Source organism: Balaenoptera acutorostrata, chromosome 4 (assembly GCF_949987535.1).
Source record: "Balaenoptera acutorostrata chromosome 4, mBalAcu1.1, whole genome shotgun sequence".
Classification (NCBI taxonomy): domain Eukaryota; kingdom Metazoa; phylum Chordata; class Mammalia; order Artiodactyla; family Balaenopteridae; genus Balaenoptera; species Balaenoptera acutorostrata.
This window is the reverse complement of record NC_080067.1, coordinates 67,469,031-67,493,922: the sequence shown is the minus strand read 5'-3', so window position 1 is coordinate 67,493,922 and position 24,892 is coordinate 67,469,031. Positions and strand designations below refer to the sequence as shown.

Genomic DNA, 24,892 nt, shown 5'->3' with positions numbered 1-24,892 from the left:
TCCTCAGGAAGATACAAATGGCAACAGTATTTCCTTGTTTAATGTTTTCTCAACTCCTGGATCAAGCAGTATTTTTCCCTTTGGAACGAATCAACTGCTGCTGACACCTTCTGTGGCCGCAACATCTGGCCATGGAGAGACCTTCAGTCTGCAGTGCCCCTTAAGAGAAGTAAAGAGAAATGAGTGCCTTCATCCCGTCTCAGGAGAAGCCTTAAAAAGTTATTTCTAAAATTGGCTTAAAGCATTGTAACGTAAAAAACAAATAGGCCTCGTAAAACAGATTCCCCTAGATCATCATACATTGAGTACTAGCCATGTTAGCTGTTTAGCTATCTAGGGCTACCTTAGCACTACTGACATTTGGGGGCCAGATAATTCTTTGTCGTGGGGGCCTGTTCTATGCATGGTAGGATGTTCAGCAGCATCCCTGGCCTCTACCCACTGAATGCACAGTTGTGACAACCAAAAATGTCTGCAAACATTGCCAAATGTCCCCTGGGCAAGCAAAATCACCCTCAATTGAAAACTACTGGACTACGCTATCTAATACTGTAGCCACCAGCCACATGTAGCTATTGGACATTTGAAACGTGGCATGTCCGAATTGAGATGTTCTGTATATATAAAACACAGACCAGGGCTTCCCTCGTGGCGCAGTGGTTAAGAATCCGCCTGCCAATGAAGGGGACACAGGTTCGAGCCCTGGTCCGGGAAGATCCCACATGTTGTGGAGCAACTAAGCCCGTGTGCCACAACTAATGAGCCTGCACTCTAGAGCCGGTGAGCCACAACTACTGAACCCGCATATGACAACTACTGAAGCCCACGTGCCTAGAGCCCATGCTCCGCATCAAGAGAAGCTACCGCAATGAGAAGCCCGCGCACCACAATGAAGCGTAGCCCCCTCTCGCCGCAACTAGAGAAAGCCTGTGCACAGCAACAAAGACCCAACACAGCCAAAAATAGATAAATAAAATAAATTAATTTAAAACAAACCTTATGAAAAACACACACCAGACTTCAAAGACATAGAACCAAAAAAAGAATATAAACTATCTCATTAATAATTTTTATTGATTACATGTTTAAAAGATAATATTTTGTATATATTGGGTTAAATAAAGTATATTATTATAATTAATTTCTCCTGTTTCTTTTTACTTTTTAAATGTGGCTACTAGAAACATTTAAATTACATTTGTGGCTTGTATTTTATTTCTGTTAAGCAGCACTGCACTGGAGTGTTGCTCTACTGTAGTTTAGCCATTAATCTTCTATTAGGCATTTAGTTCCCAGTAAACCATTGGGTTTAAATGATATTTTTTGTTTGGAAAATTTTCCTTCCTATAATAATACTATGGAGACAAAGCATATGTAAAGTGTTACATATGACCAGTTTGCTCCCCTGAGTACCTGCCAGTGACATTAAAAATCAGGTCAAGGTTCAGATGATATGTGGTTGTCTTACATTTCCCTCCTCGGGTTGGATTTTATCTCTATTTCTATTAAGGTATATATAGTTGTATCTTAAAATTTAATTTTAATTTCTTGACTGGTAACATTGAATTCAGAAGCTGAGAGAAGCTTCTGAACCAATTTAGTAGATTATTCTGGATTTTGACCTTTTATAAATACTAGAATGTAACCTGCATTAAGGCAGTGATTTTGAGGTGCAAGTCTGTTTTTTCACTCCTGTGTCCCCAGCACCCAGAGCTGTGTCTGGCATGTAGTCCCCTCAATAAATACTTGCTGAATGAATGGATAAAACATGTTTTTCAGTAAAAGCTGGCTGTTCAAAATATATTATTATATTAGTTACCTGGTCACTCCTTTAGCTGTATTCCCCTTCCCCTTAATGCTAATTTCATTATGCAAAAAGTTTTCCTTTTTATATTTTAACCCATCCATCTTGCCTTTGATAAGTTTCAGGCTTTGGGGGGAAATGGAGACTATTTCCCTTCCCTAGGTGTGCTAAGTATGCTGTTTAATTCTCTTCTATTTATTTCATCATTTTAATGTAACTTTTGGGGTTAATTCCAGATAGATTAATGTATGGTGTGAAACCTGGATCTCAGTTCATCTCCAATCTGTTTGTATTTGTCCCAATGATATTTACTGAATCATATTTCCCTACCGTGTTATATTATTTACGCGTTCATATAGTAAGCCCATATAGCTTAAATATATTAAGTCATTTTTCTTGGTTCATTTCTATTTTTAATCCACTCAATCTTAGAACGTTGATAACTCACTTTACAGAATGTTAATATGGTAGGTTAAATTCGTTTTTACTTTAGATAGACATTTTTCCCCCTGGCTTGCTTGGCCAGGTAAGCTTTTTTGGGAAGCCTAGAAAGAAAGAGAAGTTAGGCGTCCAACCAAACAGTTACAAGTATAAGACATCTATGCAGTTACTGGCAGGGTAGTATAAAAATGCTTTTATTTTATTTTAAAATATGAGTCCATAATGTATTCATCTTTTAGCATCTACTCGTCTTTAGTTGAAAAACAACCAGGAAGTGGATTTTTGCAATTAAGTAAAATAGTTTATTTACATTCTAGTGTTCTAATCATATACTTGTGCCTTTGACTTTGGAAATTACCATTTGCTTATAATGAGGTTAGTTAGGAGAGTCATAGTTTATTTTAATCTGATACTCACCCTGGGGAAGAGAGGAGAGCTGGCTGTCTATAAAGACACATCTGAGTTCATCTTGTACAGTGATGAGTTATTTGCTTGTTTTTTCTTTGAATGGCACATAACATAGTGATTAAGAGCCTCAACTCTGGAGCCTGGATTCAATCTCTGCTTTTAAAGATCTCTTCATATCTTTGCTGCTACTTCACAGTTTCCTCAACTGTAAAACAGGGGAAATAAGAGTATCTACCTCATAGGGTGGTTATGAGAATTATAAGAGTTAGTATCTGTAAAACATTTAAAACAGTGCCTGGCACATAGTAAATGCTATGTTGGTTTGTTATTAGTTCATTTGCCCAAATTTTCCCATCACCTTCAAGTAAGCAGTTTGCCTTTACAGATACATGCTAGTCATGAGATCGGGCTATAAACAAAGAAGATTGCCCTAACTTCCTGTTTCTTGCTAATGTCCCAGAGTAGGTGGGATAGAGGCAGGCTCAGGTCAACAAAATAGAACTGAAAGTACTAAAACTAAGAGCAGTTCTCTTTTGCAATAATACTGGAGTACATATCCTATAATAAGGTTAATTAAACAAACTGGATGGATGTCTAGTTGCTTGGAGCTACACTCTTTAATCCTGTAATCCCACTGATGGAATTTATCCTAAATAATCCAGAAAGAGAAAAATAAACTGTAATTGTTTATTATACAATTAATAATAAGCAAAAGAGCAGAGAAATTAAACAGAAGTGGATTGGTTAAGAAGATTTCTTAGTGGTATGTCATGCAGTTTTACATGATAATAATGCAGATTGTGGGGCAACGTGGAGATATTCTGGTTGCCATTTGAATAATAGGTGCCAGGCTCTGTACTGTGCCAGGGGCAAGGGGTGCAAACAAGAGTTAGTCAGCCTAACTGAGTTAGTCCAGGAGTTCTTAGTACAAGCATCCTATTGCAGTGGCATAGTGCAGGGAAGACATAGGAGGGGGGAACACCTAAACACCTGTTGCTTACTGTTTTGAGAGTCCTGCCTCTGAAGGAGCTAGGTGCAAATATGGAGCAAGACTGTTTCAAAACAGAGCATCCTGCAGGAATCTTCTTATCTCCATCAGATATTTCACTGTCCTCATCTGGGCAGTGAGTAAGATACGACAACAAGATTGACAGTTTGGGAAGCAGTTTAGGAAAGAATAGCAAAAATATGATGAGACTTGGAAAGTGGGTTGCTTAGAATGGCAACTTTTGATTGGCTTGGATCAACAATGTAGACTTCTCCATACCTTTACTGTGGTCCTTCCTACTCCATGTTTTATTATTCTATGAAAATTTGAGAATTAGTTCAACCACTTTTTCAGCCACTTTTATGGGAGTTTTTCTTTGTCAGAATAAAATTATACTGAGTGCCTTGTTCTAAAATCAAAAACATTGCAAGAGTCCTCAGTCTCTGATATGTTACAGGCATTTGATAATGCTTGTATAGTACTCATGATATGCCTTTGGGAATGAAACCTTGCCTGCCTGCTCTCATCTGAGTCTTTTTAGAGAGCCTTTGAATTTGGCATTCTCCATTATGGGAAGTAACTTACTACCAGGAGGTGGTGGAACATGATATCATGTATATAGTCAAAGGAACAAAACTCATGCAATAAGAGGATTTTGTTTGTTGTCATCCATTCACTTTTCTATTCATAGGTTTTGATGAAAATTGTAACTAGGCATTTTAGAGATGAATAAAATGAAATTAGTGTACTACAAAGATAGAAATTAGAATATTTTTTATTCCCAGCATCTGGGACAGTCTTGTACATAGGTGCTCAGTAAGTTATTTGTTGAAAGAATGAATGAAGTAAGATGTGAAGATTTTAGTTTTCTCTTAATGCTACTACGTCATTCTTATGTGAGAATACTAATGGATGGCATACCAAGTTTTCCTTCTCTGATGCCGTAATATCAAAAGATGTTTATAAAACTCTCCTCAATCTTGAACTTGGTTCTCCTGGAAAGGCAAAAGAACTAGAATGGCTAAACCAGTTTTGTAAAGGATGAATAAAGTTGGAGATATCACACTATGCTATTTTAAGACTTACAAAATAGCTACAGTAATCAAGTTAATGGTATCAGTGAAGGGATAGACAAATAGGTCAATGTAATAGAGTCCTGAAATCGACCCATACAAGTATGGCCAACTCATTTTTACATAGGTGCAAAAGCAACTTAATGGAGAGATGAATCTTCAACAAATGGTGTTGGAACATTGGACAGCTATAGTCAAAAAAATGAGCCTTTGCCTAAATTTTATACCTTATATAAAAATTAATCAAAAAATTAATCAGGATGGATCACAGATCAAAATTTAAAACTATAAAACTTTTAGAAAAAAACATAGACATTCATGACCTGGGGTTAGAGCTAAGAGTTCTTAGACATGACGCTAAATGCCCAATCCTTAAAAGAAAAAAATCAACAAATTAAACTTGATCAAAATATAAAACTTTTGCTCCGTGAATGACCCTATTAAGAGAGAAAATACTTTCAAATCATCTGACAAAGGACTTGAATCCATAATAGATAAAGAACTCTCTAAATGCAACACTAAGAATAACAATCCATTTAGAAAATGGGCAAAAGACTTAAAACAGACACTTCACCCAAAAGGATATATGAGTGGCAAATAAGAATAGGAAAAGATGTTAAACATCATTAACCATTAGGGTAGTGCAAATTAAAGTCATGATTAAACACTAAACCACACCTGTTCAGGTGGCTAATATAAAAAATAACGACAATACCAGGCAGTGACGAGTATGTGGAGAAACTGGATCTCTCATAGATTGCTGGTGGGAATCTGAAATGAGACTGTGACAAAGTAATTTCAGTGACAACTAACGTTTGAATCATAAGTAATGTCAAGTCACCTTATATAGTTCTCATGCTATCAAAACTTGAAATAAGTAGTGGGGTCCCCATTCCCTTACAGATTTGTAGTTTATATATTTTCTGAGCTTAAATTACAGTTCCAGCAGTGTGTTTCAGAACCTCAGTGAAGTACGAAGGAAATTTCCATATTTCAAGATCCATTCATTTTATTTTATTTAATTTTTAAATTTTTAAAAATTGAGGTGTAGTTGGTTTACAATGTTATATTAGTTTCTTCTTTTTTTAAAAAATCTATTTATTTATTTATTTGGTTGTATCAGCTCTTAATTGTGGCAGGTGGGCTCCTTAGTTGTGGCTCACAGGCTCCTTAGTTGCAGCTCTCCAGCTCCTTAGCTGGGACATGCAGGATCCTTAGTTGTGGCATGCATGTGGGATCTAGTTCCCTGACCAGGGATCAAACCCAGGCCTCCTGCATTGGAAGCGCAGAGTCTTATCCACTGCACCACCAGGGAAGTCCCTACAATGTTATAGTAGTTTCAGGCACACAACATAGGGATTCAAAAGTTTTATAGATTACACTCCATTTGTAGTTATTATAAAATATTGACTATATTCCGTGTGCTGTGCAATCTATCCTTGTAGCTTATTTATTTTTTACATAGTAGTTTGTACCTCTTAATCCCCTACCTGTATCTTGCCTTTCCCCCTTGCCCTCTCCCCACTGATAACCACTAGTTTGTTCTCTATGAGTCTCTTTCTTTTTGTTATATTCACTAGTTTGTTTTACTTTTTAGATTCTACATGTAAATGATAACATACTATTTGTCTTTCTCTGACAAATTTCACTAAGCATAATACCCTCCAGGTCCATCCATGTTGTTATAAATGGCAAAATTTCATTCTTTTTATGGCTGACTAGTATTCCATTGTATGTGTATGTATATATATGTGTGTGTGTGTGTATATATATGTATATACACACCATGTCTTTATCCACTCATCTGTTGACGAACACTTAAGTTGCTTTCAGATCTTGGCAATTGTAAATGATGGTGCTATGAACATTGGGGTACATGTATCTTTTTGAATTAGTGTTTTTGTTTTCTTCAAATATATACCCAGGAGTGGGATTGCTGGATCATATGGTAATTCTATTTTTAGTTTTTTGAGGAACCTTCTTACTGTTTTCCATAGTGGCTGCACCAATTTACGTTATCACCAGCAGTGTACAGGGTTCCCTTTTCTCCACATCCTTGCCAACTAATGTTATTTGTGGTCTTTTTGATGATAGCCATTCTTACAGGTGTGAGGTGATAATTGATTGTGGTTTTCATTTACACTTCTCTGATGATTAGCAATGTTGAACATCTTTTCACATGCCTATTGTCCATCTGTATGTCTTCTTTGGAAAAATGTCTATTCAGGTCTTCTGCCTATTTTTTAATTGGGTTGTTTGTTTTTTTGATACTGAGTTGTATGAGCGGTTTATATATTTTGGATATTAACCTCCTATTGGTCATATCATTTGCAAATATTTTCTCCCATTCAGTAGATTGTCTTTTCAGTTTGTTGATGGTTTCCTTTGCTGTGAGAAAGCTTTTAGGTTTAATGAGGTCCCATTTGTTTATTTGTGCTTTTGTTTCCTTTGCCTTAGGAGACAGATCCAAGAAAATATTGCTACAATTTATGTCAAAGAGTGTTCTGCCTATGTTTTCTTTTAGGAGTTTTATGGTTTCTGGTCTTACATTTAGATCTTTAATCCATTTTTTAGTTTATTTTTGTATATGGTGTGAGAAAATGTTCTAATTTTATTCTTTTACGTGTAGCTGCCCAGTTTTCCCAGCACCATTTATTGAAGAGACTCTTTTCTCCATTGTATATTCTTGCCTCCTTTGTGGTAGATTAATTGAAAAGATCCATTCATTTTAGAAATAGGTAGTGATGAGGGATTTCCTTGGTGGCACAGTGGTTAAGAATCTGCCTGCCAATGCAGGGGACACGGGTTCCATCCCTGGTCTGGGAAGATCCCACATGCCGCAGAGCAACTAAGCCCGTGTGCCACAACTACTGAGGCTGCGCTCTAGAGCCCGTGAGCCACAACTACTGAACCCGCATACCACAACTACTGAAGCCCGCGTGCCTAGAGCCTGTGCTCCACAACAAGAGAAGCCACTGCAATGAGAAGCCCGCGCACCGCAACGATGTATATCCCTGAGCACCGCAACGAAGAGTAGCCCTCTCTTGCCGCAACTAGAGAAAGCCCACGTGCAGCAACGAAGACCCAACGCAGCCATAAATAAATAAATAAACTTATTGAAAAAAAAGAGATAGTGACGATTGTTGCGTAACATTGTGAATATAAGTAATGCCCATGAATGGTACACTTAAAAATGGTAAAAATGGCAATTTTTATATTGTATGTATTTTGCCACACACACACAAAAAGTCCATTTAATTTTGCCATTCAGTGACTTCCACCTAACTTTGAATTGGAAGTGACAAATCTGCAATGTAATGATATGATAAAGGCAAATGTGAAGAGGATAATCTAATAGAATCCTATGATGCCTACCAGGAGATAAGTACGCTCAACTAAAATCATATACTCATGGATTGATTCAGTACTTGGCTGTACCTATCTGTGTGAAAAGAGGTTTTCAAAGATGAAATTATAAAATCTCGTTACAAATCAGCATTAACAGATGAAAATTTACAATCAATTTTGATGAAAAGGGAAAACAATTTTTAAAAATTTTATTGAAGCATAGTCGATTTACAATGTTGTGTTAATTTCTGCTGTACAGCAAAATAACTCAGTTTTACATATATATTCTTTTTCGTATTCTTTTCATATGGTTTATCACAGGATATTGAATGTAGTTCTCTGTGCTATACAATAAGACCTTGTTGTTTAGCCATCCTGTATATAACAGTTTACATCTGCTAACCCCAAACTCCCAATCCATTCCTCCCCTCTCCCGCCTTGGCAACCGCAAGTCTGTTCTCTATGTCTGTGAGGCTGTTTCTGTTTCGTAAATAAGTTAATTTGTCATATTTTAGTTTCTACATATAAGTGATATCATATGGTATTTGTCTTTTTCTTTCTGACTTACTTCACTTAGTATGATAATCTCCAGGTCCATCCATGTTGCTGCAAATGGCATTATTTCATTCTTTTTAATGACTGAATAATATTCCATTGGGTATATATACCACATCTTCTTTATCCATTCATCTGTCGATTGACATTTAGGTTGCTTTCATGTCTTTGCTATTGTAAATAGTGCTGCTATGAACACTGGGATGCATGTATCTTTTTGAATTATAGTTTTGTGTGGGTGTATGCGCAGGAGTGGGATTGCTGGATCATATGGCAACTCTATTTTTAGTGTTTTGAGGAACCTCCATACTGTTTTCCATTGTGGCTGCACCAATTTACATTCCCACCAACAGTATAAGAGGGTTCCCTTTTCTCCACACTCTCTCCAGTATTTATTATTTGTAGACTTTTTAATCATGGCCATTTTTACAGGTGTGAGATGATAATTCATTGTACAATAGTTTTGATTTGCATTTCTCTAATAATTAGTGATGATGAGCATCTTTTCATGTGCCTGTTGGCCACCTGTATGTCTTCTTTGGAGAATTGTCTATTTAGATCTTCTGCCCATTTTTCAGTTGGGTTGTTTGTTTTTTTGTTATTGAATTGTATGAGCTGTTTGTATATTTTGGAAATTAAGCCCTTGTCGGTCGCATCATTTGCAAATATTTTCTCCCAGTCCATAGGTTGTCTTTTCATTTTGTTTATGGTTTCCTTTGTTGTGCAAAAGCTTATAAGTTTGATTAGGTCCCATTTGTTTATTTTTGCTATCAATTCTATTGCCTTGGGTGACTGACTTAAGAAAACATTTGTACGATTTATGTCAGAAAATGTTTTGCCTATGTTCCCTTCTAGGAGTTTTATGGTGTCTTGTCTTACATTTAAGTCTTTAAGCCATTTTGAGTTTATTTTTGTGTATGGTGTGAGGGTGTGTTCTAATTTCATTCATTTACATGTGGCTGTCCAACTTTCCCAACACTACTTGCTGAAGAGACTGTCTTTTCCCCATTGTATATTCTTGTCTCCTTTGTCAGAGATTAATTGACCATAGGTGTATGGGTTTATTTCTGGGCTCTCTGTTCTGTTCCATTGATGTGTATGTCTGTCTTTGTGCCAATACCACACTGTTTTGATTACTGTAGCTTTGTAGTATTGTCTGAAGTCTGGAAGGGTTATGCTTCCTCTTTTGTTCTTTTTCCTGAGGATTGCTTTGGCAATTCTAGGTCTTTTATGGTTACATACACATTTTAGGGTTATTTGTTCTAATTGTGTGAAAAATGTCATGGATAATTTGATAGGGATCACATTAAATCTGTAGATTGCTCTGGGTAGTCTGGCCATTTTAACAATATTAATTCTTCCAATCCAAGAGCATGGGATATCTTTCCATTTCTTTGAATCATCTTCATTTTCCTTTATTAATGTTTTGTAGTTCTCAGTATATAAGTCTTTCACCTCCTTGGTGAGGTTTATTCCTAAGTATTTTATTTTTTTGATGTGATTTTAAAAGGGACAATTTGTTTGCATTCCCTTTCTGATATTTCATCATTAGTATAAAGAAATGTAACCAAGGGAAAACGATTTTAAACCCCAGTTAAGTGAAATGTTATTGCCTCATAAAAGAATTTCATTCTTCTCATTAGTAGACCTGTACCACCAAAAAAATTGTACTCAATTAGTATTACTATATTTTGAATTTTGGCAATAAATATTTTGTAGAAATTTGTTTTCTTTTGTAACTTAAGTACCTACATAATATCCTCTGTTTTGTCTTTTGGCCCACAAAGCCTGAAATATTTACTATCTGGACCTTTACAGAAAATGTTGCCAACCCCTACCTTAGAGCATTGATGTTTCACTCTTTGTTCTTCTCTAATACATGCTTTGAAAGCCTTCACAATTTCTCTCTGTACTCCACTTTAGCTGCATCCCACAGATTTTGATGTGTTACAATTTCTTATCATTTAGCTCAGAATATATATACTAATTTTGACTTGATGTCTTCTTTAACTCGTATTATTTAGAAGTGTGTTGCAATTTTTAGATATTTGGAGATTTTCATGTTATCTCTGTTACTGACTTCTAATTGAATTCCCTCGTGGTCAGAGTACATACACTGTGATATCAGTCTTTTGAAATGTGTTATGGTTTGCCTTGTGACCCAGCATATAGTTCATTTAGGGCAGCTATCCAGTGTGTACTTGAAGTGGTATTATTTAATTTTTGTCTTCTTTTGAAGCTTAGAACATCCACATAAGGCTGGTCCTTGTCACCTTCTGTACGTATTCTCAGTTTCTCCTCCCTTATAGAGAGTATGTTTGTATTTTTAGTGTGTCTTTCTGCTTTCTCAATCTAATTGTTTTCTTTTCTTCCCCATGTGGTTATGGGCAGCTTAAAGGTTAAATAAATATTATGTAAACAAAACAAAACAAAACAAAAAAACCTTTGTTGTGTACTTGAATCTCAGTAGACTTAAGTTCATTTTTAGGTGCCATAAATAAGTGTTCACCTTATACCTGAGGACTTTATATGAGTTCATTCTTTTCTTGGTGTTGACTCCTTTATCACATTTTGCTGTTAATTCTCTTGAAGGTAGACTTTGTTTTGAAGTTTGCCTTGCCTTTGACAAAAGGGAAAAAATGCTTCCCAGTTGCTGTGTACTTTCCTGATACTAAGCAGTGACTTATCTGAAGATTCATAAGTATGCTGTGAACTAAAGCTATTGTATCTGAGGAGAGAGCCACATAGGCATGCAGGTGACCCCCAGGCACAAATCCTTAATATTTGAGTTGCCTCTGTTTTGTGTATAAAAGAGGTGGTGTGTCAAAATAGAGACTCCACTTTGTGTGAGGCACAGTGTGTTAGGTGCTGCACCACTTAACTTTTTCTTGATCTGGGGATCTATTCTTTCTTGCTAGTTCACAATAATTGCTGGAAATATTTGTGAGAATGTGAGAAAAGGATAAGGTCCTTATAATCCTTACTAGAGGAAAAGAATGCTTATGTTTCTGCAACAGTAACTGCAAAAGTAACTTTGGTTGATAAACAACAAGATCCTACTGTATAGCACAGGGAACTATATTCAACATCCTGGGATAAACCATAATGGAAAAGAATATGAAAAAGAATATATATATATATATATATATGTATAACTGAATCACTTTACTGTACAGCAAAAATTAACACAACATTGTAAATCAACTATACTTCAATAAACTTTTTTAAAAAATTAAGTGACTTTGGGTTACTTTTAGAGTAAACGGGCGTAGATGTGTCCAGATTTTTGGTCCACCCTCTTCTGCCACAGTCAGACTTTGAATTATACGCATTTTTGTTAATATGATTAATTGGTACTTATAAACTTTATAGTAAATATGTATAACCTTGTATTTCCACCCATGAGACGCTCTGCTTCATGCTGCAGAAGTCTGGGTAGGAGCTCTTTAGCGGGGCAGCCAGGGTGAGAGCCCCGCTTCTGCTCTCCCTGTTGCTGATAAGAGAGAGAGAGGAGGCATGTGTGCATCCTGGCTTTTTCTGCATGACAGAGCTGATAATGGGGGGGGCGCGGATTGACGTTTTTACCATAGAAAATGGGCAATAGAATTTGCAGTTAGTAGTGTAGTAATTGACTCTCAGTCTATATTGGGAAATGAAAGATAAAACATGTTGGTGATAAAAATATAAATTTTAAGATATACAACACAGTGAGTGAATCCTGATGTAAACTGTGGACTTTAGTTAGTGATAATATATCAGTATTGGGCTGTCAGTTGTGACAAATGTAGCACACTCATGCAAGATGTTAATTATGGAGGAAACGGGGGGAGGTGAGGAGGTATATGGGAACTCTCTGTACTTTCTGCTCAATTTTTCTGAAAGTGCTCAAAAAAATGAAGTCTATTAGTTTAGACATTTTAAGTATCTGGTTTAATGTTCCTTAGCAAGTTCATATCATACAAGTTAGTGTTTAACCTCCTGACCCTTGGGATTTCTTGGGTAAGATGAATCTGGTTTGCAGTTTGAGCTGTTATGTCAGGTAGATTTGGTACTCTCTGTTTTTCTAATGTTCATTAATTGTGCTTTTGCCTTCCCTCCCTATCTGTTGAAACAGTTGGATTGCCAAGATGCCTTGGAAGCAGCAGCCCGAGCTGAGGGCCTTTCCCTGGATGCCTCCATGCATTCTCAGCTCAGAATCCTGGATGAGGAACATCCCAAGGGAAAGTACCATCATAGCTTAAGTGCTCTGAAGCCCATCCGGACCACTTCCAAGTAAGAGGTTCTGCTGGTTAGTGGCTTGGCTGTGAAGCACCAAAAAAAATTCGGGCTAAGATTAGACTATTTGGAGAAAACCTGGGTTTAGCCAGGAGTTCTGTATACTAAACATTGTATTGTAAGTGTTGGCTAGCCTCTCCACGTGCGTTGACAATTTTGTGCTTTGGGTTTTCTCTCCTCAGACACCAGCACCCAGTGGACAATGCTGGGCTCTTCTCCTGTATGACTTTTTCTTGGCTTTCTCCTCTGGCTCGCATAGCCCACAAGAAGGGGGAGCTCTCAACGGAGGACGTGTGGTCTTTGTCCAAGTACGAGTCTTCCGAGGTGAACTGTAGAAGGTAGGCGTCTCTGATCCACCCTCATCTCCCACATACTGGTTGTGTAGGGCCTGAGCTAGGAGTGTGGGTCCGGCAGTGTCAAGTCCAGAGCTCTGTGTCCTTTTAGGATCTGAGCTATCCTATGGAGGGAGGGTAGCCTGGGGGTGACTTTCCCTTTGCTCTTCTGCTTTATCTCCTATATCATCTTTAATCCTGTTTTAACCACGGGCTTTCTCTCTCTCTCTCAGCCCCGCTTCTCTTCCTGAGTCTGCAGGGAGATTATGTTGCTGCCTTGTGACAGAATACATTTTTGTGGTAGCCGATTGTCATGATTAAAATCTAGTTACGACTCTACATTTTACCACAGGATCCTTCAGAAAGGGTTGGGGACCCTTGAGGAAGGAAGTTCTTATCCACAGGCAGATTCTATTCAGGGATAATTTTTCTGGGTGGAAGGAAAGACTTTCGTTCTCATCATTTTCTGAATCCTGAGAGGCTCCCTATACAGGGTAAATATGTAGTTACCCAGGAAAGGTCTTTCTTCCCTAGAAGGTGAACACTGTACATAACTTGAAAGGAGAGACTGGTGTGAATGGTGGCAGGAGGGAGGCTGGGTGGGGCGGTGTGCGTATTCCCTGGGGAGATGTGTGACGGAGGACATGTGCCCTTGTTAAGACTAGAGAGACTGTGGCAAGAAGAGCTGCATGAAGTTGGGCCAGACGCTGCTTCCCTCCGGAGGGTTGTGTGGACCTTCTGCCGCACCAGGCTCATCCTCTCCATCGTGTGCCTGATGATCACGCAGCTGGCTGGCTTCAGTGGACCAGTAAGTCCTAACCATCCTTCCTGACAGTCTCCAGGGCCCCAGCCACGGCCAGCTGTAACCTTCTTGTTCTGTTGCAGGGGTCACCCTCACCTTTGGGCTAGTTAGCAGCCTTAGAGATGCCTCCAGGTCTTTTGCAAGGGCGCAGTTGATGTTGGGGTGAATGGTGGTTTGTGAGAACTGGAAGGAGGAGGGGGCCACGTTGCCGGAGGAGAAGCGGACCTGGCTTGCTTCCCTGGGGTGGGGGTGAAGCTGAATGACTCCAGGTCTGCCCAGGGCCGCGCTGCTTTGCCGCGTATCGACACGAAACGACAGTCCTGGTTCGGGAAAGGTGTCTCACAGTGCCGTGAGCAGTGTTGTGTGGCGTAGGCTGTTGCATTGGTGCTGGTGACACACTGAAGGTCTGGGTGCAGAGTTGTCACATGTTTGACGGTTCTGTGGCACATGAGCCCTCAAGAAGCTGGACGACTGTTGAGGTTCTTAGAGGCTAACCTGAAGTCCATTTCAAGTTCTGGTTTACAGTGTAAACCGTGTGGCAGGTGTTGGGGTGGCAGCCCTGGTTTTCCTAGCGTTGCTGAAGCAGAGTAGGGGAGAAGAGTGACGGTCACGCTGTTTTCTGGACGCCTGTTTCTTACACCTGCTGTGCTGCCTTACACTTGAGACTTTGATTAAATCTATTCTCTACATATTTGCCTTGAGGCATCGGAGCCGTAGTACTCCTTATTCTGTGCGTTTTCCGTGTGTGGGTAAGCTGGAGGTTCATGGTTTTGGTAAGTATGGGCCTAAGGTGCATGGTGATTAGGTAAAAGTAATTTGCAGTTTTTCTGTTATGTTTTTTTGTTTGTTTGTTCATTTGTTTTTGTTTTTAATGTCTGATGCCTTTTAAAAGTTTTGATCTCTTTTCTGAAGCAGAGAACACTACTTTTCTGGTATTGGGTTTCTTATTAATTGACCAACTAACATATTTTTGTATAAGTTTTAAGTAAGAGGGACCATGTAACTGAATATCATGTCACTGACCAAAATGGCAAACATTTTCATAGGACCAGCTTCCCCCAAGAAGAGCTTCTGTCATTGTTTCACTACAGGGCTGGTGGCTGCTCTGATCTTTGGAAGAATTCTTTCAGCTGGGTAGCACGGTATACAGGCTTCCTTGATTCCATTTGGCCAATGCAAGAATTTAATTGGCTCCTCCCACCTGCCCCCCCAAAATTCCATAGATTGTTGGGATTTTAATTTTTTACTTGGGAAAAAAAGTTTCTTATGCTTGTTCAGCTTGGGGGCCTTACAGTCACTCACTTGAGCATCTGCATATTCCTTTATCTCTCTTTTAAGGCACAGCGCACTGGAATACTAATCTCTAGTAAACTCTTCTAGATGCCAGGGAAAGCTGAGAGCCTTCCTTTAATAGGAAAACAGCAGCACGCTTTTCCTTTTCTCCACCCTCTTGAGGAAGAGCACCTTAAGGCCTGTGTTATTTCGGGAGATTTTCCCCTAGAACAATCAAGAAAGCAATGGTCCCATCCACAGTGTCTCTAATTAATAAAAAAAAGATTTCAAATTGTAAGCAATGAAAACTTCTTTTTTTGGAGCTCTAATTCTGACAAATTTCTTTTTAATTGGAAATTTGAAGGATCGGGTTTGAGATTAGTATTAGCAGTGAGCATACCTTCCACCTGTGGATTTAAATCCTCTGGAAGAACATCCATTTTAGATTTTTGCACGTTTTCTAATATGGCAAGGCTTTCAAACTGGCTTAGTCTGTTCTTACAGAAATCTACGTAAGATCTGACTCTCCAGATACTATATATTTTTTTAATCTCCCCTCAGGTCTCACTGAACCTTGGTAGCCATATGCAGAGCAAATAAAACACAATCAAGTGACTGTGTTTTGTTTTGTTTTTTAACTGCTGGCCAGCTGGGGCTGGACATTAATGATCAAGGTGATCTAAGGTTTCAGTGATGCCAGTGGACCAGTGCTCTGTGCGCACGGTGTCCAAGGGTCACCATAGTGTTAATGGAGAGCCAGAATCTCTAAGGGTGTGGTCCTGACCTACGATGAGTGACCAAATTGCTAAACTTGCAGAGATGATTTGTGGCCTTCTTGGATTAAAACAGTTTTAAAAGACCAGGCCTGACCTATGATCTGTGTGTAAAGAATTAGCATCCGCCCTGTAGATCTGCAAGAGACGGCTCCCTCCTGCAGTGCTATCTCTTGGTGAATGCTAACTCTGCTCACGGGCCTTTTGGGGAAAGGACAGTGAAAAGCCTCTAGAGAGGTAAGTTTCCCACCCTTCCAACCTCTCTCCAGCTGCAGCTTGCTTGATGCTGTCAGGATCTGGATTTGGGGGGAGTGTCTCTGTAGTGGAACCAGTGACAGAAGCTGTTCTTTAGAATTTTCAGGATGGCTGTATTCTGCGGTCAGAATGAGAGAGTCAAGCTGGGCAGAATCTCTCGCCAAGAGTTCAGGTAAGGTAATGTTTATTCACTGGGAATGCTTTCCACAGCCAGACAACTATGCTGACAATCTCGAGTTATCTCCCAGTTTGTTTAAATTTAAATGATTAATTTGTAACCTTTTAAAACGAAATTTTGGTTAGATTTTTCATGAAAACCTTTTTTTTTTCTTTGTTCCATACGAAATGGTTTGAAATGTAATTGTTTTTTAAAAACCCCCTATGTGTTGGAAATTCTTTAATCTGCTGTTTCCTCTTTTCCCTCCCCTTTGAAAGTTTTGCATAGTGTAAGCATTCATTTTGTCTTTTACCTTCCCCCTGCTCCTCCTCTCTGGGAGGTACTAATGCTATTACCTGGTGCTGAAAAATGGCACAATAAAGGTATGGGAAGGAAGGAACCCCAAACTACAACCTGCTGTCCTTTCACGCCTTCCTTTGGAGACTGCTCCGTCAGTGCCGAGGTGTGTGAGAAAATGCTTTACTGCACCGCCATCTTACTGAGTTGCTTCACGTGAGGAAAATGGGGTTTTGACCCTGCCACTCAGTGACTCAGTTCCACATTTTGGATTGCATACTGGAAAAGAAGCCAATCTTCTTGCTAGTAAACCAACAACCCAGCTGTATGCAGTGGTGACCCAAGCAATGGATATAAAACCTAAAAATCCGAGGGAGGGGAGAGATGGGATGCAATAGTTCTTGGAATCTGAAATCTCCTATTTATTTGATCAGGTTATTTACTGAGACTTGACATAAATCTGATTGGTGGGAATCTCTTAGGATCTAGTTGACATCTGATATTAATTTCCTCTCAGGAAAAACAAGAAATACCGATTTACCCAGAGAGAGTCTGGGTTCTGGAATTCAGCGTTAGCTGCTTCAGGACAATTGCTTCTGGCCTCCATTTTTGTCTGTCATTCAAGCGCTGGTTTCCAGCTACAGTACCCTTTGCTATAAGGATCGGTGTAGATGGGTGAATGGGTTTCTCCTTAATTTTATTTTCTTCCTTCGGGGAGGGGGATTGATTTGGCTTTCTTTTGTTGTGGTTTGTTTTGTTTCATTTTTGGCAAGATCAACTTTAGCTGCAAGGACTCGAAAAGACTCTGAAGGATGCCACCCGTTTTTCCTTGAGGCCTAGATTTTTGTATTCCCTCCGGAGCAGAGGTCACTCCTCACAGCCTAGTGAACCAATAGCACCAGTGATTTTAAGCAGAGTCAACTCTTTGGGGAGTTTCCAGTTTTGTTTTTTTGTTTTTTTAATTCTCTTTCCTTAGCAGCAAGGTCTTTATTCCTGGAGAATCTCCTCTATTGCAGACTAACTGCAACTTCAGGAGCCCTAACCGATTAAGTGCTGTCAGCTTGATGCGCTACTCCGGACTCTGGAAACAGATATTGGTTCTATGCTGTAATTTCCACTGTGTGTAGTTAAAACAACAGTCGAGGCCAGACCTGTTGGCTGGCTAGCCCTGTATAACTCGACTCTGTATGTTCCCATGTATGTTACCGCAATGCTCCTCCTGTTGTACAGTGTCTGTGAGATGCTCTTTGAAGATGGTACTTTTTATTTTTTTCATTTTCAATAAAAGTACATTACCTCCCACTTCCTGGTATTTAATCCTGTTGCTGAATGTGCCTCGTGTGAGTGTGTGCTCCGGCGTTGCAGGACCTCAGAGCTGGAGGTGGCACTCGGTGGTTCTTGGGGGCTGCTGCCTTCCCTCCCTGCAGGTGGTGTTAGACATGTGCTACCTGAGGTAACATGTTTTTGTTTTTGGGAGGGAGCGGGGAGTGTGGGAGGGCCCTTGGGAGGGTCTCTGGATTTGGAATAGTCTTGCTTTGTTTGCTCTCTTCTGTACTATTAAACTGCTGATGTTTATTTTCAGGAATGTTTTGCAAATGCACTTCTCACTCTTCCCCAGTCCAACTGTAGGTACACTGTTCCTTTTTATCAAATAAGCACGTTTGAAACGATCCAAAAAAAAAAAAAAAGGGTCTTAATTTCATGTAAAGAAATGTATCATTGTGTGGAGATACTGGAATAAGGTCAAATATATACTTTTTAATGACCGTGTGTTGAGAATGAATTACAGCTCATGGACAGGTTTATGTTACATTAGAAAGAGTATGGGTTTTGGTGGTGTCCTGAAGGAAGAAAGTTTCAAATTAGACCTACCTCCTGCAAATTGCTCTGCGTAAATAGCTGCAGGTGGACCGTCAGCAATAGCTGGTCCTCCGAGAAGGTCTTTCTCTGCTTAGGCACCTGTCACTGTACAGTGGAGCTGCCTCCTCTTTCTAACCTAACATAAAGCTGTGGCGTGGCGTGTGAGTGCTGTGGAGAAGCTGACTGCGGTGTGTGTTTCTCCCTGTAGGCCTTCATGGTGAAACACCTCCTGGAGTACACCCAGGACACAGAGTCTGACCTCCAGTACAGCTTGCTGTTAGTCCTGGGCCTCCTCCTGACAGAAATCGTGCGCTCTTGGTCACTTGCACTGACGTGGGCATTGAATTACCGAACTGGGGTCCGCTTGCGGGGGGCCATCCTGACCATGGCGTTTAAGAAGATCCTTAAGCTGAAGAACATTAAGGAGAAGTCCGTGGGTGAGGTGAGCGAGGGGTGTCTGCTTCAGGGCAGAGAGAAAGCTCCCAACCTGAGCTCTTTCCTTCCCTTGGGTCCCCGTTCTGTCCTTCCTCTTCCTCAGGCAGTGTCTGCGTCCTCACGGTGTCCACTCACTGCTCTTTGTGTCTCGTAGCTCATCAACCTGTGCTCCAACGATGGACAGAGGATGTTCGAGGCAGCTGCTGTTGGCAGCTTGTTGGCTGGAGGACCTGTTATTGCCATCTTGGGCATGATTTATAATGTAATTATTCTGGGACCAACAGGCTTCCTGGGATCAGCTGTTTTTATCCTCTTTTATCCTGCAATGGTGAGTAAGCCTCCTTACCGTATTTTGGCAGCTTCTCCTCAGATGAGTTACTTCCATTGGGCTATATATAGTAGGCACCACCGAGGTATCACATCTTTGATTGGAAATTTCCTTTAAGCAGGTACCTGGTTTGGAAATGTCTAAAAAGAGCTAGACAGTGTTCAATCCATACAGGCAGCATTTTGACTTCAGAGGACGTCAGATGTCACTTGAATAAAGGCAGTAGCTCCTAAGTGAGATTTAAAAAGAGGGAGTGTGAGTGAAGGAGGTCAGGAGGTGAACCCTGCTTCCCCCAGGTAACACAGGAGAGGTTGAGTCACAGCACCTCAAGGTGATACTAACTGATATGGCTCTCCCGCTTCCCTCTGGTAGCATAGGTATCTGTGATTACTCTGAGGACAGATATTTACTTGTCTTAACTTTCTTCCAAAGGATAAGAGTCAAATACTATTTGATTATCATTTAATAGACCACTTCTATTAAAAAGCAGTACAACTACGGGATGCTCACTTTATTTATAATAATCTTAAGCGGATTTATTTCCCGGAAAGACTAGACAGTTCTAACTCTGAATAAGCTCTGATTTGGCATGACATCGCTTTTCCTTTCAGATGTTTGTATCACGGATCACTGCATATTTCAGGAGAAAATGTGTGACCATCACAGATGACCGTGTCCAGAAGATGAATGAAGTCCTCACCTACATTAAATTTATTAAAATGTATGCCTGGGTCAAAGCATTCTCTCAGAGTGTACAAAGTGAGTTTAAAGACTTCATATGTGTATATGGTAGAAGGATGTTGGCTTCTGTGCTTCCTGAGCACATTAGCTACTGGGAATCCTAATGTCATAGGATCATAATACCTTATGTTCTTATAGTAGCCTATGAGCTTTACGTTGATAGGGATCTTCGAGACTGGCACCCATAACCTCATCTCACAAATGAGGAAATTGAGACCTGAGAAAATTGTGATTTTTTCCAAGATAACTCAGCTGGTTATGAGTAATTTATTCAGTTTCAAAGCCCCCTATCTATACTCTCATCCAGCCCATAATTTTCTGGTCTGGCCGTGAGGACATCACGGAAAACAGTATCAAGTGGCCGCTGAGAGCTCCGCTTCTGCCCCCACCACTCTGTGGGTGCATGCGCACTACGGGTAGGTGGGTGTGAGACCCTGGGGGTAGTGCTGGGAGAAGGGCTAGGCTGGAGGTCAGGACAGCTGGACTCTGGGCCTCTCTCTGACACTAACTCACAGGGGTGTTTTAATTTGGTTTCTTTTCAAATAATTGATTTATGTTGAGTCACAAGGTTCTCAGTGCCTGCCCCGATCCTGATCCGTAAATTCAGTGCAGACATAAACATGTCGTATGTAAATGCCACAGAGTTTGGAGGAATAATTAGCACATTAGCTGGGCATTCCAAAAGATCTCAACAAAAGTTGAAATCTTGGGCCCTAAAAAAGGTGAATTTAAGAAAAATATATTTAAAGGCACTTTAGGGGACTTCCCTGGTGGCACAGTGGTTAAAAATCCGCCTGCCAATGCAGGGGACACGGGTTCAAGCCCTGGTCTGGGAAGATCCCACATGCCGTGGAGCAACTAAGCCCGTGCGCCACAACTACTGAGCCTGCATTCTAGAGCCCACGAGCCACAACTTCTGAGCCCGTGTGCCACAACTACTGAAGCCCACGCAGCTAGAACCCGTGCTCTGCAACAAGAGAAGCCAATGCAATGAGAAGCCCACGCACCACAACGAAGAGCAGCCCCCGCTCGCTGCAACTAGAGAAAGCCGCGCAGCAACAAAGACCCAGCACAGCCATAAATAAATAAATAAATAAATAAATATTTAAAGGCACTTTAGAGTTCAAATGAGAAGACATAGTTACATTTAAATTTAATTTAAATATAAAAGATATGACTGTTCATTGACCATAATCTCACAGTGAGGTAACCTGAATATGATCCAGTTAAAAAGTTGGTGCAGGGGACTTCCCTGCGGTCTAGTGGTTAGGACTTCGCGCTTCCACCGCAGGGGGCGTGGGTTCTGTTCCTGGTCGGGGAACTAAGATCCCACATGCTGCGTGGCGTGGCCAAAAAATAAAAAAGTAAAAAAAAGTTTAAAAGTTGGTGCAGTTTTGGGTTGAATAGAAATACAGTGTTCAGATCAAGGAAGCTGTTTTATTTTCACTGCTTGGTTTGTTGACTAAACAGACCTTTAGGAATATGGTGTCCACTTCATAAACTTTAATTATGAGTGGTCAGAAACGTCCAGCAGTGGATTAGGCTCCTTCTTCAGGTAGTGAGTTTGTTGCCAATAGAATGGAACAATTGGGTGCTAACAGGACGTCTGCCAAGCCTGTTGGCAGGGTCACCAATGATGGTCCCTTCCAGCTCTCAGATTCTAATTTTCTCAGTTTTATAATCTTCTTTCTGAGACTCCAGTCATCCTTCAGCCCCTGACTTTGGTATCTTTACCTGTGTGTTTTAGCTTGAAAAGAGCATTCTTGCTCATTATAGACTTGGGCAAGTTATGTGATACATGTTAAAGCAATGAGTTGAACTTTTTAAAAGTATGACTTGAGAGCTGGCTCTCAATATATTTCCCAGTGTTTGGGACAGTGGTAATTCCTTTAAAGGTCAGTTCATAGTCTCCCAGAAAAATTGCTTTTATGTTTGAAAATTTTTTGAAAATACCTCACCGCTTTATTGTCATACTTCTTACTCCCTGGTCTTTTGTACTCCATGGTTGCTCTGTTAATAAGGTTGTCGGTTTTATAAATATTTAAGAAAAATCATTCTGCTTACAAAAATTGTATTTCACTCATCTTCTTCCAATCACCCTTACTGCTTTTTGTGTGAAAGCCTCTATTCTAGCACCAACATACAGTAGGCACCCTAGTAAATCTTAGTTCCTTTTTAATTCTCCATTATCGTTGTATAGTCTTTTTTAAAAATTTTTATTTATTTATTTATTTATTTATTTATTTTTGGCTGTGTTGGGTCTTCGTTTCTGTGCGAGGGCTTTCTCTAGTTGTGGCGAGCGGGGCCACTCTTCATCGCGGTGTGCGGGCCTTTCACTATCGCGGCCTCTCTTGTTGCAGAGCACAGGCTCCAGACGCGCAGGCTCAGTGGTTGTGGTTCACAGGCCTAGTTGCTCCGCGGCATGTGGGATCCTCCCAGACCAGGGCTCGAACCCGTGTCCCCTGCATTGGCAGGCAGATTCTCAACCACTGCACCACCAGGGAAGCCCTATAGTCTTTCTTATAAGTACCTAACCTAGAAATAAACAACCAGGTAAGCAAACAAAACTGCCACTAGCAGATATTATTAATTTGTTCATTCCTTCTAAACATAAGAAATTTGCGAAAAGAATTAGACTAAGGCAGAAGATGATCATTGTACTGAGAAGTAGTGACTGTTTTCTGTTAGATTCATTCCTGTGACTTGATCCATTTCAAACCTCAAGCTTGTGTGCCAGCTTTTGTGATTGTAATTGATGGCCATATTGACCTAGTGTTTTGCATCATAGATGTTACAGGGTCGTTTTAAAACCAATGGTGGCTGAAGACCTACCAAGTCTTGTTTGGTGACAGAGGAGCAATATCCCATGGTTTCTTTCGACTTGCTTTTAGAAACTGGCTTGCTTTTTATTCTTAGAAATCCGAGAGGAGGAACGTCGGATGTTGGAAAAAGCCGGGTACTTTCAGAGCATCACCGTTGGTGTGGCTCCCATTGTGATGGTGATCGCCAGTGTTGTGACCTTCTCTGTTCACATGACCCTTGGCTTTGATCTGACGGCAGCACAGGTCAGTGAGCCCTCAGGGCTTGGGGACGTTTTAGAAATACCACATATAGAGATGCTCTGGTCCTCTTGTTACTAGATTTGGATTTTTTTCATTCATGCGGTTAATCTGAGAAGTAGAAGAGTGGGGATTTAGCCCCAGTGCACAAACAAGTGTACGGGTTGTTTTACAACTGTGGGTTTAATTCTGAAAATACAGGTCATTGTTTGATTCAGATTCACTGAGAATTTTAATTAGAGGTCTCATAAAAACTCTACCTTAAAAAATATATATCTGAAATATATCTGACTCGTACCAACATTTGACAGTCAAGTTACAGCCCTCCTTAAACCTGAAAGGAAATTGATGACGTCGTGTTACTTTAGTCGCATAGCCTCATCAGGCTCAGTTTCTTCTCTTTTCCTATTTTCAGGCTTTCACAGTGGTGACTGTCTTCAATTCCATGACTTTTGCTTTGAAAGTTACACCGTTTTCAGTAAAGTCCCTCTCAGAAGCATCCGTTGCTGTCGACAGATTTAAGGTAAGTGGTTCCCTTCCCTCCTCCGTGTCAGGAGCCGTGGCAAAACTAACTGCTGCCTTTATTCCAATGGGCCACATGGGCTGGCTGCACTTGGCTTTTTTCACCTTCAGCCTTTCGGCAAGTTGGTAAGAAAGGGGGCAGTGGAGGAGACTCAGGGGACCTTTTCAAAGAAATATGAATTTTTACCTTTTGTAGACAGCCTAGTTCTGGGCTCCCAAAATTTCAGTGTTCCCCTTCAGAGCTAGTCCCTTCTGCCTGGACCTAACATGGATATATGTTATAATTTACTGGGTCTTTAAGTGATTCAAACCTAGGCATAGAATTATCAGGAGGCTGTCAGCTTTTTCTCACCTTGATCTACATCTACATCTACCTCTACCAAAATACTGTCGGGAATAAGCTCTTTTTGATGCTTTTCCCTGCCCTGTGGTTGCCACTCATGATACAGGTAATGCAGTGACATGGGAATAGTCATAAGACTAGATCATACTGAGAACTGCAGTTAAGTACGTATCAGGGGTTTTTTTTTCCTTGCACGTGGTTAGTTGATTGTGCCTTGACTGTGTTTTTTGTGGCTTCAGAATAATACAAATACATGATACAAGAGGTAGATATATTTGGGAGGGTGGAGGGAGATAGATATTTGAAAGTGGTTAATACTTAAAAAAAAAAAAAAAAAAAGTCCAGCACCTGTGTGGCTGGACTCTCTTGACAAAGCCACTGCAGAGAGTAGCTCCTCCTAATCCTTCTTGGCTGCTGAAAGCAGTACAAAAGCAAGGTCAGTACCTGGAAGGCTTGAAGCTCAGGTGTTTGAGGGATTGATACCATCACCTTAGGTGTTCAGGAGAAAACAAATTGGGTTTTCCCCTTAAGAAGAATGGAGAATAGCTTCCCAAGATTTATTTATATTTTACTTGTTTACAGTTAACCAGGTGAATTTTGTTTGGTCAAGAAAGCTAGTTCTCAAGAATGTGCCCCCCGACGCTAGCCCCAAGCCCTCCCTCTCCCCAGCCTGGCTGCTAGAAGGCCAAGATCCAGAGCCACGTGAAAAGAAATGGTCTAATTGTAATCAGAGCCTTATTTTGCAGAACCCACAATATCTAGTTTTGAAGAAGGCAGATTTTTTTTGTAAATTAAAAAAATCTTATTGGCTTTATTCAGCGATT

At 40.2% G+C, this 24,892-nt stretch overlaps 1 protein-coding gene across 7 annotated transcripts in view; it reads left to right on the top strand.

Annotated features, from left to right (window-relative positions):
* The window catches only part of ABCC5 (ATP binding cassette subfamily C member 5), a 197,558-nt gene that overhangs the window by 126,253 nt on the left and 46,413 nt on the right, over positions 1-24,892 (top strand). For 3 of the 7 annotated variants that reach the window (XM_057546143.1, XM_007195330.2, XM_007195331.2), the window contains exons 3-10: positions 12,732-12,889; positions 13,075-13,230; positions 13,885-14,032; positions 18,849-19,082; positions 19,230-19,403; positions 20,015-20,162; positions 23,061-23,209; positions 23,619-23,726. In XM_057546143.1, coding sequence (XP_057402126.1) covers positions 12,732-12,889; positions 13,075-13,230; positions 13,885-14,032; positions 18,849-19,082; positions 19,230-19,403; positions 20,015-20,162; positions 23,061-23,209; positions 23,619-23,726 — 1,275 coding nt within the window. Of the gene's footprint in view, positions 1-12,731; positions 12,890-13,074; positions 13,231-13,884; positions 14,033-14,056; positions 18,406-18,848; positions 19,083-19,229; positions 19,404-20,014; positions 20,163-23,060; positions 23,210-23,618; positions 23,727-24,892 lie in introns of those variants that run through there. The other 4 variants (XM_057546144.1, XM_057546149.1, XM_057546148.1 and 1 more) reach the window with 4 other exon arrangements.